This window comes from Electrona antarctica (genome assembly GCF_951216825.1).
Source record: "Electrona antarctica genome assembly, chromosome: 2".
Lineage (NCBI taxonomy): Eukaryota > Metazoa > Chordata > Actinopteri > Myctophiformes > Myctophidae > Electrona > Electrona antarctica.
Genome location: NC_136807.1, coordinates 51238548 through 51257981, shown reverse-complemented (window position 1 = coordinate 51257981; position 19434 = coordinate 51238548). Strand labels below are relative to the sequence as shown.

General features: G+C 41.8%; 1 protein-coding gene across 1 annotated transcript; it reads right to left on the bottom strand.

Moving 5' to 3' along the window:
- Positions 1–1390: 1390 nt before the first annotated feature.
- Positions 1391–18509, bottom strand: LOC306934010 (keratin, type II cytoskeletal 8-like; the record flags this gene model as incomplete). The annotated part of the gene is made up of 10 exons (XM_079516415.1): positions 18137–18509; positions 14081–14289; positions 13064–13124; positions 12106–12201; positions 9135–9299; positions 7786–7911; positions 4833–5053; positions 3092–3141; positions 2149–2211; positions 1391–1455 (listed from the first exon to the last, which is right to left on the bottom strand). The coding sequence occupies exons 1-10, from the start codon at positions 18425–18427 to the stop codon at positions 1391–1393; spliced, it is 1347 nt and encodes a 448-aa protein (XP_079372541.1). The 5' UTR covers positions 18428–18509.
- Between the last annotated feature and the right edge of the window lie 925 nt (positions 18510–19434).

The window sequence follows — 19434 nt, the reverse complement described above, 5'->3', positions numbered from 1 at the left end:
GCAAGTGTCCCGCAAAAATATATTTTAGTCGACTAAATCAACTGTAGATTTAGTCGACTAAAATCGCATGACACTTAGTCGACTAAAACTAGACTAACACCAGGTGACTAAAATATGACTAAAACTAAATTAAGTTTCAGTCCAAAGACTATGACTAAACTAAAATAGAAATTTGCTGCCAAAAACAACACTGTCCAACGATGTCCAACCGGCGAAACTTGATTACCATTATCATTCACATAATTGTAGTAATATAACTTGTTTGTACAAACTCTAAATGTAAAAGTAATGAAAACATTTGAATAATTATAATATACTCAAGCAAAGTAAACGTTTTAAGCTTGTGTGATCTGATACTTTTGCTGCTATGCTTTTGTGTGTAAGCATATAGGGCGATAATTTACGAAAAACATTTAAACTATGGAGATAAGATGTTTTTGAACCCTCACAGTTACGTAAATACTTACGTGGTACTGGAATCTCGCAGGTGAAGATCTGTACGGGGCGAGGATCTGGAGGAGGAAAATGACCGTTTAGAAAAACAAACTACAAAGTCATTTTCCATAACTTCTCCAAAGAATTGTCTTGTTCTATATGCCCCAAGACAGACCCAAGACCAAGGCGTCGCGTAACAAAAATAACAGATCTACAAGCTAACAACGTGTTGCGGTGCAACGTGTTGTTGACTTGTAGATCAATTACATTTGTCACGCGTTGTCCTGTGTATGTACTATCCGTAAATGTTTGTTTCATATTTCACTGATGTTTTGGGACATTTTATTATGATCAGAACCAATAGCAAAAAAAACAACGTATATACAGTAGCTCTCCAAACATATTCCAAAATGTTTGATTAATCCCAAACCTTATCCAGGACTGTTTTTTTTTTTCTAATTTAAAAATATTTCCAGGAATGCTATTATTTGCTAATATTTGCAGGTTGCTTTTGACAGAAATTTGATTTTAGTAAAAAATATTTTCGTAATTTTACCCCTCATCCCTTTGCCTTTTCTTACAATTTTGAAACAAACAATGTTCAACTAGCTGATCTACAAGCACACACGTTGTGTGCTTGTAGATCGGTACGGTGTTTGAACTATTCAAAAATGTTTTTCAAAATAGTAAAAAAAAAAAGGGCAAAGAAGTTTAGGGATAAGGCTTAAGGCACTGGCAAAAATATAGAGCCCAAGTCTTTTGAATAAAATATAATTTAGTGTTTAGGGTACCCGCTGACGTAAAGCTGGTACTGCAGAGCAATAAGACGTACCTGAGGGGTACTCGCTGACCTACAGCTAGTACTGCAGAGCAATAAGACGTACCTGAGGGGTACTCGCTGACCTACAGCTGTTACTGCAGAGCAATAAGACGTACCTGAGGGGTACTCGCTGACCTACAGCTGCTGCAGAGCAATAAGAGTGACGTACCTGAGGGGTACTCGCTGACCTACAGCTGGTACTGCAGAGCAATAAGACATACCTGAGGGGTACTCGCTGACCTACAGCTGGTACTGCAGAGCAATAAGACATACCTGAGGGGTACTCGCTGACCTACAGCTGGTACTGCAGAGCAATAAGACATACCTGAGGGGTACTCGCTGACCTACAGCTGCTGCAGAGCAATAAGAGTGACGTACCTGAGGGGTACTCGCTGACCTACAGCTGGTACTGAGCAATAAGACGTACCTGAGGGGTACTCGCTGACCTACAGCTGGTACTGCAGAGCAATAAGACGTACCTGAGGGGTACTCGCTGACCTACAGCTGGTACTGCAGAGCAATAAGACGTACCTGAGGGGTACTCGCTGACCTACAGCTGGTACTGCAGAGCAATAAGACGTACCTGAGGGGTACTCGCTGACCTACAGCTGTTACTGCAGAGCAATAAGACGTACCTGAGGGGTACTCGCTGACCTACAGCTGGTACTGCAGAGCAATAAGACGTACCTGAGGGGGTACTCGCTGACCTACAGCTGTTACTGATGAGCAATAAGACGTACCTGAGGGGTATTTGCTGACCTACAGCTGGTACTGCAGAGCAATAAGACGTACCTGAGGGGTACTCGCTGACCTACAGCTGGTACTGCAGAGCAATAAGACGTACCTGAGGGGTATTCGCTGACCTACAGCTGGTACTGAACAATAAGACGTACCTGAGGGGTACTCGCTGACCCACGGCTGGTACTGATGAGTATTCTTTTGCTCCATATACAGGCCTGGAGGAAAGAGTTGAAGCAGTTAGAAGAAATTAAATCAATTCATTACCAGCTGCATTATTATTATCTGTGGGTCTGCTGCTGACGTTATGCCACTTTTTAGCTGCGCTCCGCTGTTGTGCTCAAATTAGTGACCCTAAAGAATTCTGAGGCAACATGGCTGGAGACGAGGCAGCCAATCAGAACTGCTCGACTAGCCATGCCGTGCAGACGATGGGATGTTATGGGTTGTTGCCAGTGGTGGCAACTGTCGTGACAGAAATAAGCTAAGCAGCCTCCAAAAACCAAACCAGGCAAGCAACTGTGAATGAATCCACGTTAGGCTGGAAATATGCAGACTTGGCAACACTCAGCAGAAAGACTAGCGGTGTCCGTCTACCGGTCGCAAGTTTCCCAGGTATACACTGACCTGCCGCTTCTACAAAGCAGCTGGTAAAAAAATTGTCAAAAGACTCCCTAAACTTCTTTGCCTTTTTTGTACTATTTTGAAAAACATTTTTGAATAGTTCAACTAGCCAATCTACATTGACACGTTGTGAGCTTGTAGACTGGCCATTTTAACTATTCAAAAATGTTTCGCAAAATTGTAAAAAAAGGCAAAGACGTTTAGGGATAAGGGGTTTAGCGGTGACGAAAAAGGAGCCCTATAAGTCTAAATCAGAATTTGTTTTTTCTTTTTTGTTTATTTGCTTTGTATTTATGGACATGTCCTGATGTTTCTTTGCTGGGATTTTGTTTGGTTTGTGCAGCCATGTGGGTGTGTGTGGGGGGGAGAGGTGTATGTGAATAATTCATTTGAAAATACTATGTTGTAAAGAAAAATCAATAAAAAAAAAACAGAATTTGGTGTCAAAATGAACATGTGTGTAAAAATGCTTACCGTTGTAGTTGGGCACCGAATGGATGCTGATGATTGACTGATGTCCAATCCTGTGAGTGACAGACAGATGTTACACAACCAGCTAGTGTGCATTAAAAAATAAAAGGTAAAACGGTGCATTTATATATAAGCGCCGTCATCCGAAGAGCACTTCATAATGTGCATTACAATTACATTCCACGTTCACACACCGACAGGAAACCATGCAAGGCACCACCAACCTGCTCATCAGGAGCAGTTTAGAGGTTCAGTGCCTTGCTCAAGGACACTTAGACAGTATAACACACACAGGGATTAAAGCTAAATCAAATCTCACGTCCTAAATGTGCGATTTGTAAGACAGCGTGAAAGGAGCCGCCTCACTATGGAGCACAAATATGTCAAATGATGATGTTTTAGTGATATTGTCCCTGCTGTCAACCAGGTGAAAGAAAGACTGACAACTTTAATGCATGAACGTACAGTATATAGGGGGCATCCAACTGGGTTAGGGTCAGGTCATTTCACCCATTTAGACCTGAGGACGATTCTACAAATGCCTTCTAAATCCTGACAGTTTTTTGAAAAACCTATGGGTCTATGTCAGTCGTTCTCAAACTACTTCATGTCAAGGATCCCTAGAATCATATGTATTTGGCCGCCGACCCCCATCTGAAAATATGTTGTTCCAGGGACCTCCCAGAAGCAAAGATTTGAGTTAAAAATGTTCGCTCTGAAAGAATTCAAAGGTTTGCGCCAAATTTTCACGATTTTTTTAAAATAGCAGACCTACAAGCTCGTAGCGCGGCACTCGGTGCCGCGCTATGAGCTTGTAGATCTGCAATTTTTCAACCGCTAAAGCATAACATAATGCTTAAAACACCAAAAAGGGGTTCCCGCCCAGAATGGGTTTTAACTCGCCTCTGCTCCTCTCCCTCCAGATCAGCAGGTGGAGATCTCGATGTCCAGAGGGGTTATGGGTTTAGGGTTATGGGTTTAGGGTTATGGGTTTAGGGTTTAAATAAACATACCTCTGCTCCTCCCCCTCTAGCAGCTTGCGGTAGGTGGAGATCTCGATGTCCAGAGGGGTTATGGGTTTAGGGTTATGGGTTTAGGGTTTAAATAAACATACCTCTGCTCCTCCCCCTCCAGCAGCTTGCGGTAGGTGGAGATCTCGATGTCCAGAGGGGTTATGGGTTTAGGGTTTATGGGTTTAGGGTTATGGGTTTATGGTTTAAATAAACATACCTCTGCTCCTCCCCCTCCAGCAGCTTGCGGTAGGTGGAGATCTCGATGTCCAGAGGGGTTATGGGTGTAGGGTTATGGGTTTAGGGTTATGGGTTTAGGGTTTAAATAAACATACCTCTGCTCCTCCCCCTCCAGCAGCTTGCGGTAGGTGGAGATCTTGATGTCCAGAGGGGTTATGGGTGTAGGGTTATGGCTTTAGGGTTATGGGTTTAGGGTTTAAATAAACATACCTCTGCTCCTCCCCCTCCAGCAGCTTGCGGTAGGTGGAGATCTCGATGTCGAGAGGGGTTATGGGTAGGGTTATGGCTTTAGGGTTATGGGTTTAGGGTTATGGGTTTAGGGTTATGAGTTTAGGGTTATGGGTTTAGGGTTTAAATAAACATACCTCTGCTCCTCCCCCTCCAGCAGCTTGCGGTAGGTGGAGATCTCGATGTCCAGAGGGGTTATGGGTTTAGGGTTATGGGTTTAGGGTTATGGCTTTAGGGTTATGGGTTTAGGGTTTAAATAAACATACCTCTGCTCCTCCCCCTCCAGCAGCTTGCGGTAGGTGGAGATCTCGATGTCCAGCGCCAGCTTGACGTTCATCAGCTCCTGGTACTCGCGGAGCTGCCGCGCCATGTCCTGCTTGGCTCTCTGCAGCGCGCGCTCCAGGTCCACCGTGCGAGCCTTGGCGTCCGCCACGGCGTTCTCGCCGCGCGCCTCCGCCTCCGACACCTGGTCCTCCAACGAGGAGAGCTGCACGGGTGTGTAGGGGTGGAGCTCGTTAATTGTTTTATTGATAACGAGCACCTTAATCGATCAGGCTTAACGAGCCGGGGTTCTCATCAAGCCCATGCACTCGAGCATTTTGTATTATTTCGCGTATAAATTCTGAACAGAACCAGTATCTTTTTACTATAGGGCCTTCAAATACAGTACTTTTCTAACAGACGAAGGCAATTGACCTTTTTTACTTTTGGAAACTAATATTGAAGAAACTGTTCCATGCTAGAAGGCTTTCTTACCTTTATTTGTAGTTGTTACATCCCCACCAAAGAGGTCCAGGTGTTATTTTGTGCAAATGTCCCCTACCATAAGCCCTCAATGAATTGCATTGAATTGCATTTAATTGAATGGGGCTATGGGGTGTTATTTCCATCGCTCAAAAATCTAATTTATTTGTATATCCTCTCTTCATAGGGGAAATAGCCAATAATGCACTTTTGCACAAAATAACACCTGGACCTCTTTGGTGGGGACGCAACAACTACAAATAAAGGTAAGAAAGCCTTCTAGCATGGAATTCTCCTTTAATGTGTGTATCTGTGTCACTTTAAAATGTAATTTTGTTTACCCGGGCAGCGCTGGTTGATCAGGTATAAACACACTCTTAGACTGACAGGTTGGTGCCAGTGTGGGCGATTATTTATTTCTTGATCACCTCTTGTCTCGATTGTTTAAACATGACGTCATGGGTTCGATATATGCTCGATAACAGGCTTGCTAAGCTCAAAGCTTAGCTTGTTGATATCGGGTACTCAATAAGCTTGTTATCTGTTTTTTTCGGGTATCAGGTATCGAGCTCGCCTCCATAGCGTGCAGCACTGAGGAGGAGAGGTCAGGGGTCAGGGCTTGCAACGGTTAATCGAGGAAGAATCCATTCAATCGATTATACAATATTTCTAGTATTCAGTGAGTGAGCTTGTAGATCTGCTATGTTCAAATGGCCGAAATAAGTGGTCAGTGTGTTTTGTAATAATAATCAAAATCTACAAAGTGGCTAAAGTTTTCAAATAAATGTAGTAAAAGTACAATATCTGGATCCAGGATGTAGTAATAAAGTACACTTCAAAATTGTACTTAAGTACAGTACTTAAGTGAATGTACTTAACTTTCCACCACTGCTAATAATCGATAATTTCATAAAATAATCTGTAAATAATATACCCATTGCAGGATGCACTTGTTTTCAAGTTGCACTGAGCTCACATTCCATGCACTAGTATGACAGCATCAGACTCAGCAGCCAAATACCACAATGACACAAGTCACCTTTCACAGCGTCTACCATGCTGACAACTTCTTTTTGTTAATGCAACATTATCAACACAAGCAGGGACAGATCTACAAGCTCACAACGCGACACGCTGCGACGCGTTGAGAGCTTGTAGATCAGCTATTTTTGGGGCGCAACCCAGCACTCTTTAGCTAGTGGAGATGCGGTGTACGACATGGATTCCTAAACAAATGTGTTCAACGCAAAATGCTGTGTTCAAGTTCAGGAGAAAAAAAGCAATTCTCCTGAATGATGCCTTCCGGTATGGCATGGAAAGGAGTGGCATTTGCATTTCTTTCACCATCAGTAAATGCTGCATTCGTGGTCTGGAAAGGGCAGTTGTTTTACAGACGGGTAAAAGGGCAGGGGCTGAAGCCCCCTTTGATGTCTAATGTGTACACGTCCCTGAACACATTCAGCGGGGTGTACCAACCAGTGGTGTAATGGTGATTTATTTTTCGGTAAAATAAAGAATAAGTCTGCACACCGTTTTGAAAGCTCCCCAAAAACGTATTTACCTGACGAAGGCCACAGAGGCCTTGGTAAATAAAGTTTTTGGGGAGCTTTCAAAACGGTGGTGCAGACTTATTCTTTCTTTTGCAGTTTGATCTTTTTGTTCGAGCGCCCGTTGAATTAGCCTGGGACGTGCGCGTGCACCTCCTGACCCGATTTATTCTTCGGCGCCACGGCAATTTAAGGACGTCACGTGTGCACAGAATAGCTATAGTGTATGAGAGTCAACTGGTGACAAATTAATGAATTCAAACGACCATAAAACAACAGTAACAACTATACTGTAGAGTGTGTTCTACTGTTACTAGCACCATAATATTGTGTTGATAATCTTTTGGTTCTGACATGTCAACACACAGTAGACAGTAGGCCTACTGTATGTCACACATGCATGGATCCATTGATATGCACGAGTTGCGTCGGCAGCTTCTGTGTAGCTTGGTAAAAGGTGATAACGGGGTGGCCAACTATTGTTGTCGGAGGAGGAGCAGATTTTTTTTAATTTATTTTCTCACCTCCGTCTTTCAGTATACAGCCTATAGCCTGGGTAAAGGTGCGTTCAGACTTGAACTCGCGCAGCTTCTCGTCTTCGCATTGACTTGTAGTGTAATCGCGCCGCTCTAACCATCCAAGTCTGAACGGCACCTTTAAGGTGGTTGCACACTGGACGCGTTTTTCGCAAAACCGACGGAGAAACGCCGCTAAGAATCCCAAAAACGCGCTCTGTGTGCAGGGACCTTTAGAGTGGGCTGCCCAACAGACGCTGGGATATTGGGGACGCGTTCTATAGCATGCACATGCGTGCGTGCACCGTACTGTGCCGTATACCTGCGTGTGCGCGTGGAAAAAAGTATCGGTACCAAGCCCGTGGTCGTGCTACTACGAGCATGACACTGGCAGCTGGTACTAACTAACTCACCTGTGTCTTGACGGAGTGGATCTCGTTCTGCAGACGGCTGATCAGGCGTTTGAGCTCGCCGATCTCTCCCTTGCTCTCACCCAGCTCTCTGTTGTGCTGCTCGGCCGTCGTCGCCATCTGGTCGAACTGCATGGCGGAGTATAGAAGGAGTGGAGTTGGTTGAATCCAGTGTCGTTTTCGTCGACTAAAACGACTAAGACGAAAAATGTTCGTCGACTACCTTTTTCCACTGACGGAAACTAAATGGAAACTAAATAAAAACTAAGCTATGGTGACTATATAGCTAAGAGTAAATATACTGACAATTTCGTCAACAGATAAAAACTAGACTAAAATGTTAGGAAGGGACTAGTAGAAGAGATCCACTAGTCATTTTACAATTTACATGCTGAAAATAGCCGATCTACAAGCTTGTAGATCGGCTATTTTCAGCAAGTGAAAATTACCACGGCATCAAGGCCTGCCAAAATACATTTTGTTCGACTAAATCAACGGTAGATTTAGTCGGATAAATCTTTATTTAGTTGACTAAAACTAGACTAACACTAAAACATTCCAGGTGACTAAAATGTGACTAAAACTAAATGAAAACTATTCAAAAGACTATGACTAAAACTGAAATGGGACTGACAGCTTTCCTCATGTTGCATTGTTCAGAGACCATTGTCATTGCATACCGGTATTTATCACACACGCGAACAGAACAGCATGCCTGAATGTCATTATTCACGCTAAAGGAGGTAGGTGTCATTCCGCTATTGCCTCTCAGGGATGTGCTGTGGATTTTTTTTAACTAGTGGAGATGATTCCCTCTTAGGCTAGCGGTTAAGGTGTTTGGCTCTAGTGTCCATCCCTTCTCATATACCCGGGTTAGAATCTCCCCCGTCCTCAATTTACAATTTCAATTTACAATTTAGGCATTTATCAAACGCTCTTAGTCTTAATCCAGAGTGATTTACAGTAAGCACAAGAAGTACATGGTAAGTAATGTCATGGGAAAAAAAGTTATCAAGAATCATACGTAAGCTAAGAACCTAACAGTGGAATATCTATTGAAACTATGCATATATAGAGTGCTACAGTATGTCTACATAAAATGCTATCTAAATTACATAAGTTGAGCCTTTGCATACACCTGTAAGGTCGTCGAGTGCTACGGGCCAAGATGGAGTCTGAAGAGGTGGGTTTTCAGACTACAGGGGGAAGATCGGGAGTGAGTCTGCAGTTCTGATTGTAATGCTGGGAAGTGCATTCCATAGTTTTGGAGGCAGAAGGGAGAAGAGTCTTGGACGTGCGTGGAGCGTTATTGTCCCTGCTGTTTTTAGTGAAGGTGTATACTTCCGGCTTACCTTGACCTTGTACCAGCTCTCGGCCTCCGAGCGGCTCCGCGCCGCGATGTCCTCGTACTGGGCCTTGACGTCGGACACGATCTGGTCCATGTTGAGGCCACGGGAGTTGTCCATCTGGACCACCACGGACGTCTCCTTCAGGCTCTCCTGAAGCTCGCTCAGTTCCTGATGGGGAGAGAACATAAACAGCCACGTCATGACGACAAGTACAAAACTAGACCATGATGCACGTCAGCGTTGCAACAGTCAGGGTTTTTATAGCTCAAATGCATTTAATTCAACCTTTTCCTTAAAACCTTCTATACTTGTGGTCTGTGACCTGTGGCCTGCATGTTACCATATAGGTGCACGTTGCTGTCTGATGTGTGGTTAAGTATAAAGATACTTTACCATGTCATAGTGGTTAAGTATAACTAAAGATACTTTACCATGTCATAGTGGTTAAGTATAACTAAAGATACTTTACCATGTCATAGTGTGGTTAAGTATAACTAAAGATACTTTACCATGTCATAGTGGTTAAGTATAACTAAAGATACTTTACCATGTCATAGTGGTTAAGTATAACTAAAGATACTTTACCATGTCATAGTGTGGTTAAGTATAACTAAAGATACTTTACCATGTCATAGTGGTTAAGTATAACTAAAGATACTTTACCATGTCATAGTGTGGTTAAGTATAACTAAAGATACTTTACCATGTCATAGTGGTTAAGTATAACTAAAGATACTTTACCATGTCATAGTGTGGTTAAGTATAACTAAAGATACTTTACCATGTCATAGTGGTTAAGTATAACTAAAGATACTTTACCATGTCATAGTGTGGTTAAGTATAACTAAAGATACTTTACCATGTCATAGTGGTTAAGTATAACTAAAGATACTTTACCATGTCATAGTGTGGTTAAGTATAACTAAAGATACTTTACCATGTCATAGTGTGGTTAAGTATAACTAAAGATACTTTACCATGTCATAGTGTGGTTAAGTATAACTAAAGATACTTTACCATGTCATAGTGGTTAAGTATAACTAAAGATACTTTACCATGTCATAGTGTGGTTAAGTATAACTAAAGATACTTTACCATGTCATAGTGGTTAAGTATAACTAAAGATACTTTACCATGTCATAGTGTGGTTAAGTATAACTAAAGATACTTTACCATGTCATAGTGGTTAAGTATAACTAAAGATACTTTACCATGTCATAGTGGTTAAGTATAACTAAAGATACTTTACCATGTCATAGTGTGGTTAAGTATAACTAAAGATACTTTACCATGTCATAGTGGTTAAGTATAACTAAAGATACTTTACCATGTCATAGTGTGGTTAAGTATAACTAAAGATACTTTACCATGTCATAGTGGTTAAGTATAACTAAAGATACTTTACCATGTCATAGTGGTTAAGTATAACTAAAGATACTTTACCATGTCATAGTGTGGTTAAGTATAACTAAAGATACTTTACCATGTCATAGTGTGGTTAAGTATAAAGATACTTTACCATGTCATAGTGGTTAAGTATAACTAAAGATACTTTACCATGTCATAGTGTGGTTAAGTATAACTAAAGATACTTTACCATGTCATAATGTGGTTAAGTATAAAGATACTTTACCATGTCATAGTGGTTAAGTATAACTAAAGATACTTTACCATGTCATAGTGTGGTTAAGTATAACTAAAGATACTTTACCATGTCATAGTGTGGTTAAGTATAAAGATACTTTACCATATGTCATAGTGTGGTTAAGTATAACTAAAGATACTTTACCATGTCATAGTGTGGTTAAGTATAAAGATACTTTACCATGTCATAGTGTGGTTAAGTATAACTAAAGATACTTTACCATGTCATAGTGTGGTTAAGTATAACTAAAGATACTTTACCATGTCATAGTGTGGTTAAGTATAAAGATACTTTACCATGTCATAGTGTGGTTAAGTATAACTAAAGATACTTTACCATGTCATAGTGTGGTTAAGTATAAAGATACTTTACCATGTCATAGTGTGGTTAAGTATAAAGATACTTTACCATGTCATAGTGTGGTTAAGTATAAAGATACTTTACCATGTCATAGTGTGGTTAAGTATAAAGATACTTTACCATGTCATAGTGTGGTTAAGTATAACTAAAGATACTTTACCATGTCATAGTGTGGTTAAGTATAACTAAAGATACTTTACCATGTCATAGTGTGGTTAAGTATAAAGATACTTTACCATGTCATAGTGTGGTTAAGTATAAAGATACTTTACCATGTCATAGTGTGGTTAAGTATAAATATACTTTACCATGTCATAGTGTGGTTAAGTATAACTAAAGATACTTCACCATGTCATACAGTGGTTAAGTATAAAGATACTTTACCATGTCATAGGGCATTCACTTCTAGTCATTTTTACTAGTTGACTAGTGGCCTAGTTTACTAGTCGACTAGTCGAATAGTTGTTTAACTACCTATTGTGTAAATTCTGGAAATAAATATTTGTACATTTAAAAACTGTGTACATTGGTGACTTTAACTATAATCTACCTGATCTTGAGGCCTACACAATCGGGATTTTTCTTTTCTTATCAACTAGTCCAGGGGTTCTCAACCCGTGGGTCGCGACCCCTCGGGGTTTTTTTTTGGGGTTTTTTTTTTTGCAACTGAATGGCTGGAAAGTGGAAATGAAGAGTTTACATATAGTACACATAGTACATGCATACACCTTCCCTAATGATTATATCTGGTTTCAGTATTTATTTATGGTGTATTGTCTCTATTATTAAGGTTATTGTAGCAGTCAATTTATATTGGGGGTCGGGAGTGGGCGGGGCGGGGGTCCCGAGACATTGCCAAAGCATTTCTGGGGGTCCCTGGCCAAAAACGTTGAGAACCCCATAACTAGTCAACTAGTACCAACAAGGTCGACTAGTGGATTTACTAGTGTTCAAAGTTGTCAAAGTTACCATGTCATAGAGTCTCCTGAGGAAGTTGAGTTCATCCACCAGACTAGTGATCTTGTCCTCCAAGTCCACCTTGCACAGATATCCAGCATCCACATCCTAGAGGAAGACACAAATATGTTTTCTAAAACGGTTAGTCCCAATACTTGATTCTGATTGGCTGGTTACCGTCATGTGACTGTTGTACATTTCACCGATAACCCACACCTTCAATCAATTTATATCATTCCCAGCTGATTCCGCAGCTCTGTAGCTGTACTGGGGAAGGGGAGCACTAGATTGCCCTACAAACCCATGCCGTGCGGGCGTCTATAAGCCCCGCCCACAGACCCATAAAGGCCTATTCATAGTCTGGTTTTTCGGTGGTGAGGTGACCACCGCTCCGGTGGTGAGCTGACCACCGGAGCTGAAATAACGTTGAGCGGTAGTGAGTAAAAACAGAGAGAAGGGCTGGGGCGGTGGCAGTGGTTTGCTCTTCACCGCGGCTCGTGACGTCATGTTGTAGTTCGGTGGTCACCTCACCAACGAAAATCCAGACTATGAATGACCCATAAGGGTTCCAAACTATCATTTGGCTGGGGACACTCTGGAACTCCCTCAAGGACCCCTGGGGGTCCCCGGACCCCACTTTTGGAACCACTGGCCTACATCACAACCACATCCTCGATGAAGACATAGTTAAATGTTAACATAACACCACACTTGTTCCTCTGTGATGGAGCGCTCACATTCCATGAGAGCTGGAGGTTAACAAACCGTGGATAAACATTGCAATGACACATGTTTTAATTTTAACTTTAAAATGTATGCAAATCAATTGATTTTCTTTTTTTACACTATGCAGATATTTTAATCTTTCCTCTCAATGAGAACATGTTTGTTTTGTTGAGATTGAGAGAGTGGGTTTTGCGGTCATTTACTGGACATAACTAATGATGTATAAAACAACGATTTGCTTTACCTTTTTAAGAACGACAAACTCGTTCTCTGAAGAGTTCCTCTTGTTGATCTCATCCTCATACCTGAAACCAGACACAGGGAAACAAACGCACAGCTGTTAGTGTCATATTCAGTTACATTTATCGTGACTAACATTAACATTACAAACATACAATTCTTAAAGGCACAGATGGTACCAGTTTCTGCGTCTCATATGGCTGTGGACAGTGTGGAGGTTTGGTCATTTCAAACTTTTTGTGTGTGTGTTTTTGTTAAGAACAATGGCTTCTATTTCAGGATGCTAACTTTCGAGTTAGAAAACGGGCAGAAAGGCCCCTCAAAGATGTCATAGGTACTGGACGGTTTCTGAACTAAACTAAAATAGCAGATCTACAAGCTCGCTATTTTTGAAAAAATCGTGAAAATGTGTGCAAATCTTTGAATATAAAATTATTTCACAGTGAATTTTTTTTAACTTATCTTTGCTTCTGGGGGGTCCGCGTGGAATAACATATTTTCAGATGGGGTTCCGCGGCCAAATACAGGTAATTCTGTGGGTCCTGGACATGAAAATGTTTGAGCACAACTGAAAATTGTCAGGATTTGGGAGACATTTTGTAGAATCTGGTCTCAGGTCATTTTTGACCTATAGGGACTATTCTACAATGTCTTCTAAATCCTGACAGTTTTCTGAAAAACCCTATATTTCTATGTCAGTGGTGTTCAACCTTTTTCATGTCAAGGACCCCCAGAATTATCTGTATTTGGCCACGCATCTGAAAATATGTAGTTCCGGGGACCCCCCCCCCCCCTCCAGAAGCAAAGATTTGAGTAAAAAAAGTTTGCTCTGAAAGAATATATATTCAAAGACTTGCGCCACATTTTCACCATTTTTCAAAAATAGCAGACCTACAAGCTCGTAGCGCTGCACTCGGTGCCGCGCTACGAGCTTGTAGATCTGCTATTTTTCAACACCTAAAGTATAACATAATGCTTTAAAACACCCAAAAGGGTGCAGACAGAGTTCCATGGTCTTTACTTTTCCTTGTATTCCTCCACGCTGTGGTGCATGCCGTGGTTCTCGTGGTCCAGGCGGCCCTTGTCGTTGGTGATGGCGGCCAGCTGCCTCTGCAGGTTGGAGATGTAGGTCTTCATCATGGGCTCGATGCTGGACGAGGACGGGCTCTGCTCCTGGAGCAGCTTCCACTTGGTCTCCAGCATCTTGTTCTGCTGCTCCAGGAAGCGGACCTATGCGTGCGTGGGGAAAACACAACACAAACAATAAGCCAATGTGAAAAGGGTGCCATTTCCTTCTTACGCCTTGGATGGAAGCTCCAGGAAGTGGACCTGTGCACATGGTGTGGGGAAACACAACACAACACAACACAACACAAACCTTAGCCCTATAGAACACTAAACATATTTTTTGTTACGCCATCACTAAACACGGGTATATTTTACCCAATATAAAATATTCCATAAAAAAATATTTCTCATCAAAATATATTTCAGTACAGCAATAATCATTGCTATCATGGGGGGCAAATCGGTGAAAAATGTGCATATTATTTTTTAAATATTTCTTTAAAAAAAAGAGAAATGAAGTTGGGAACTTCTCCTTTGGTCCACCCATTCCTAAAACATGTGAGAATGGTCCAGTGGGGAAAAAAATCCATTCTGTGTGTATTGGATTATTTTGGATTTTTCTCTATCACTAAACACAGGTGAAATTCACCCAAACACCTGCCTGTAGAATAAACCAGGGATGTGGGCAGGGAAACAAACCTACCTTCTGTGATGTCACTGAGCATCATGAAGGTACTGAAAGACCCACCAACCTCAGACATCAGCAACATTATGAAAATTGCAAAAATATAATCTTCCGGGTGAAAATCACCCATGTTTAGTGTTCTAGGGTTAAAGGTATATTCAGTGATTTCACTTAATTCAAATATCACTTCTTTTTTTTGTTGTGATAATCCTCCCTACTATAGAGTGTGCTGACCATATAAGGAGTTCCTCCCTGTCCCCAGTGAGCCCCATGGGGTCAAAAAAACATAGGCTTCGTTTTTGGCTAGGCGGCCCAGCCTTCATCCAATCAGGATAGAGGGGGGCCTTCCACCAATCATGACCGAGCGGGGAGCGGGCCTTGGTGTGTGTGCTGTTGGCATGTAGTGCATGCATGTGCACATCTTGTTACCGGGGCGGACAGGGTTTTTTTCCTCCAAATCACCCAAATCACTGAATGCTCCTTTAAAAACCGGGAAAAGGCATCTGTGTCATTTTAGATTATTATTATTTATGTTTTTAAAGATTTGTTTTTGGGGCTATTATGCCTTTATTGGAGAGAGATGCAGGAGAGTGACAGGTGTCAAAGGCCGTCGGGATCGGGAGTCGAACCCGCGGCACGCCGTCAGGCTGGCTCAGCAGCCTATAGGGCCAGTTGTTTTAGATTTGAACCACTTGTTATACTTTGGCTAGTCAGTTTGTGCCATGCTGTGAGCTATAGATCTGCTATTTATGGAAAATTGTGATTTAAAAAAAATATATATATATATGCACAGCAGTGTTGTTTTTGGCAGCAAATTTCTATTTTAGTTTTAGTCATAGTTTCTTGAATAGTTTTCATTTAGTTTTAGTCACATTTTAGTCACCTGGAATGTTTCAGTGTTAGTCTAGTTTTAGTCGACTAAATCTACAGTTTAGTCGAACAAAATGTATTTTGGCGGGCCTTGATGCCGTCATAATGACTTTTTTTCACTTGCTGAAAAACATTTTAAACTCAAATCTTTGCTTCTCGTGGGTCTCTGCACCAACATATTTTGAGATGGGGGTCCGCGGCCAAATACATACTCTTGGCGGTAATAGACATGGAAAAAGCTTAGAGCATCACTGATATAGAAACATTCTTAACCCTCCAGTTCGATATGCATTTAGACCACGGACCCCCGTTGATCTGTGGGACCCCCGATCTATACCCTGTCAAATGATCAGCGTATTAATTTCACTCTCAGAGTTATACAGATCCGTTAAAGTCCATTTGGACCCCTGAGTGCAAAGTACAAAGTATATAAAAACAGAAAGAACAAGTCAATGCTAGAATCTAAAGACGAAATAAAACGATCACCATTGGGATGTGTAATGAACCCATTTTGGGCGGGAACCCTTTTGGTGTTTTAAGAATTATGTTGTAATCTGTGCTGAAATTATTGTTTTTGTCATCTGTGCTTAATTTTCTTTTGTGTCCTACTGTTTACACCTGGTCAAATATGTATGGTTGTTTGATTGGACTGGATTTTCTTTTCTTGTTGTTTTTGTATGTCTGTACTCAATTATTATTGTTTTTTTAATATATTGTTTTAATGATGACGATAACTGTGGGGGAGAAAATGGAAATTTAAATTGTTGAAACCTGCTACCAATAAACATATATTAAAAAAAAAAAAATGATGTTGCTCATAGCGCGGCACCGAGTGCCGCGCTACGAACTTGTGGGTCTGCTATTTTTAAAAAATCATGAAAATGTGCCTGAAATCTTTGAATATATATTGTTACAGAGCGAGTTTTTAACTCAAATCTTTGCTACTGGTAGGGTCCCTGGAACAACATATTTTCAGATGGGGGTCGGCAGCCAATTACATATATTTTTGGGGGTCCTTGACATGAAAATGTTTGAGACGACTGACATAGAAACATGGGTTTTTCAGAAAACTGTCAGGATTTAGAAGGCATTTGTAGAATCTTTTCTCAGGTCTAAAGTGATATTTTCCGGATAACACAAATGTAAATTGCTCTATAATTCTGATAGTAAGCATTGCTGTATAGACTATAGAGTGTTTGTTCAGTAACTCTAGGTGCCTGTTCTGTGTCTCTCCAGCTCTTGATTAAACAACAGAAAGTGTTTTTTTTAGGTCAGGAGGACACCAATTCTATCCAATCAGGAAAGAGAACTGTCTCACACTGCAGGATCTACACGTGCATTTTTGTTAAAGTGACGAGTGACGACACAAAGAACTGAGCAGAACAATTTAACAGAACTGGAACTGGAAACAGATAAATGGACACTCTATCCTGATTGGCTGAAGATTGACCACACACACCTGACAACGATTTGTTCTGTTAGGCTGGAGAGACACAGAGCAGAGACCTGGCCTGAACAAACACTCTATAGTCTAGGGGTGCCCAAAAGGTAGATCGTGATCTACCAGTATAAATCACAAAGGCTGTGCAGGTATAGACCATGTACATGACATGCCCCATAAATATACATTTTAAATGTAAAATAAATAAATACAAAAAGACATCTGCCACTTGAATTAAGGTGACTTGATCAAAATAAAGGGCCTCAGCTCAAACCCACGATGCAATACTTTGTTTTCAAGTATTGTATCAACAAACATCAGTCTAGCAATTAGTAATAATATACAAGAAAACCCCACCAATTCAAAGTTTCACCCCCTGTATTTCCCATTCCAAGTGCCACTCCCGCTATTCCAAAGCCCCCTCAGATACATTGTTTAACTATTTTCAGCAATTTGATCATATTTTTTGTGTGGGTAGATCTTGTTGAGCTTGTCTTTTTAATTCATCTTTAAACATTTAAATCATTGGTTCTCAAAGTGGGGTCCGGGGACCGCCACGGGTCCTTGGAGTGGTGCCAGGCGGTCCCCATCATGCAGTGAAATGTGTTAATACAGCATCGCAATCATTTTTGCCACTTATAGCAGATCTACAAGCTCACAGCGCACGTCACGTTGTGCCACACTCTGCAAGCTTACAGTATATACATCTGCTAGATTTTTCTGCCTTATTTTTGAAAAAATCTCAAAAGATGTTTGGACATTTTTGAATAGTTTAGAACTTTTAAAAATATTTTAAACAGAACTTTCCTATAGGGGCGTCACTGGAACAAAACCTTTTCAGCCAAAATACAATTCAATTTGGGATTCCATGACTCGAAAAACTTGCTTTAAATGAATCATGTCATATATTTGCACTGTACTCAGACATTCCCAGCTGCTGATAACAACATAACATCCATGGAAGCAGAACCGAACGGATCAACAGGCCTCTCTTATCTCATACAGTACCGTACCTTATCGATGAAGGAAGCAAAGCGGTTGTTGAGGCCCTTGATCTGGTCCTTCTCGCGGGTGCGCACCGCCTGCACGCTGGGGTCGATGTCCAGGTTGAGCGGCGTCAGCAGGCTCTTGTTGACCGACACAGGCGTGATCATGGGACCCCCGCCCAGGTAGAGGCTGCCCCCCGCACTGCTGGCCTGGGACCTGGGGCCCTGATGGGAGTAGGAGCCCAGGGACATGCTGCTGAAGCCCCCCGCCGAGCTGTAGAGGCCGGGCCGGCTGCTGCGCTTATTCCTCAGACTCATGGTGGGGCTGGTTGGTGTTGGTGTGGTGTGGAGAAGGATTAGTCCCTGTTGGTGTGGAGATCGATGCAGAGTGCAGGTCAGAGTGAGGTAAGTCTTTTTTTATACACACACGCTGAACAACAGCATGCAGGGTGTGGCGTGATGTGATAGTGAAGTTATGTGGCTCACACACACACACACATGCACGCGCACACACACACAATGCGGCGGAACCAGTCGGTCTGTGTGTCACATCTACATAGCAGCCTCTCTAGTCTTTGGGTTAGGTTTAGCTGTGTGTCTGACTGTCTGTCTGGCCCCCAGCTATGTGCTGTACCTCATCCAGCCATCCATCCATCCATCGCTATTCGCTACACAAACAGGTTGCATTGTTCCTACATGCCGCTGGCCAGGAATCCTGTCCGTCGCCTCCTCCTCCTCCTCCTCCTCCTTCGATAGGAGCGAGGAATTCAACCGCACAGCCATGCAAGGTGTATCCCAAAACCACTTAACCCATTCAGGCCTGACGTCGAAATTTATTTTTATTTTTTTTCTAAATCATGACAATTTTCGGAAAGATTTGAGGCACATTTTAACGATTTTTCAAAAATAGCAGACCTACAAGTTCATAGCGCGCCACTCGGTGGCGCGCTATGAGCTTGTAGATCTGCTATTTTTCAATAGCTAAATTATAACAATGTTTAAAACACCAAAACGGGTTCCCGCCCCAAAATGGGTTAATGGTTAATGTGGTTAAACGCTAACGTGACATGGATGCGTTCCAGGTCTCAATGGATTAAAGACCTATAGAGGGTATGTGCATGCTTAAAGTGAATGGCACATCGAGTGGCAAATCGAGTGGCAAAGCAACATGCAAAGTGAGTTTAACATTGTTTAATGTTGTTTAATGCAATCAAATAGGACTTTTCTGTGTGGATGTATGGGCTGTCAAGGCCAGAAAGTAGTTTTTTGCCACTCAGTAGGCGTTCCTGCATAACTTCCGGGTTTGATGATGATGTCACGCGCAT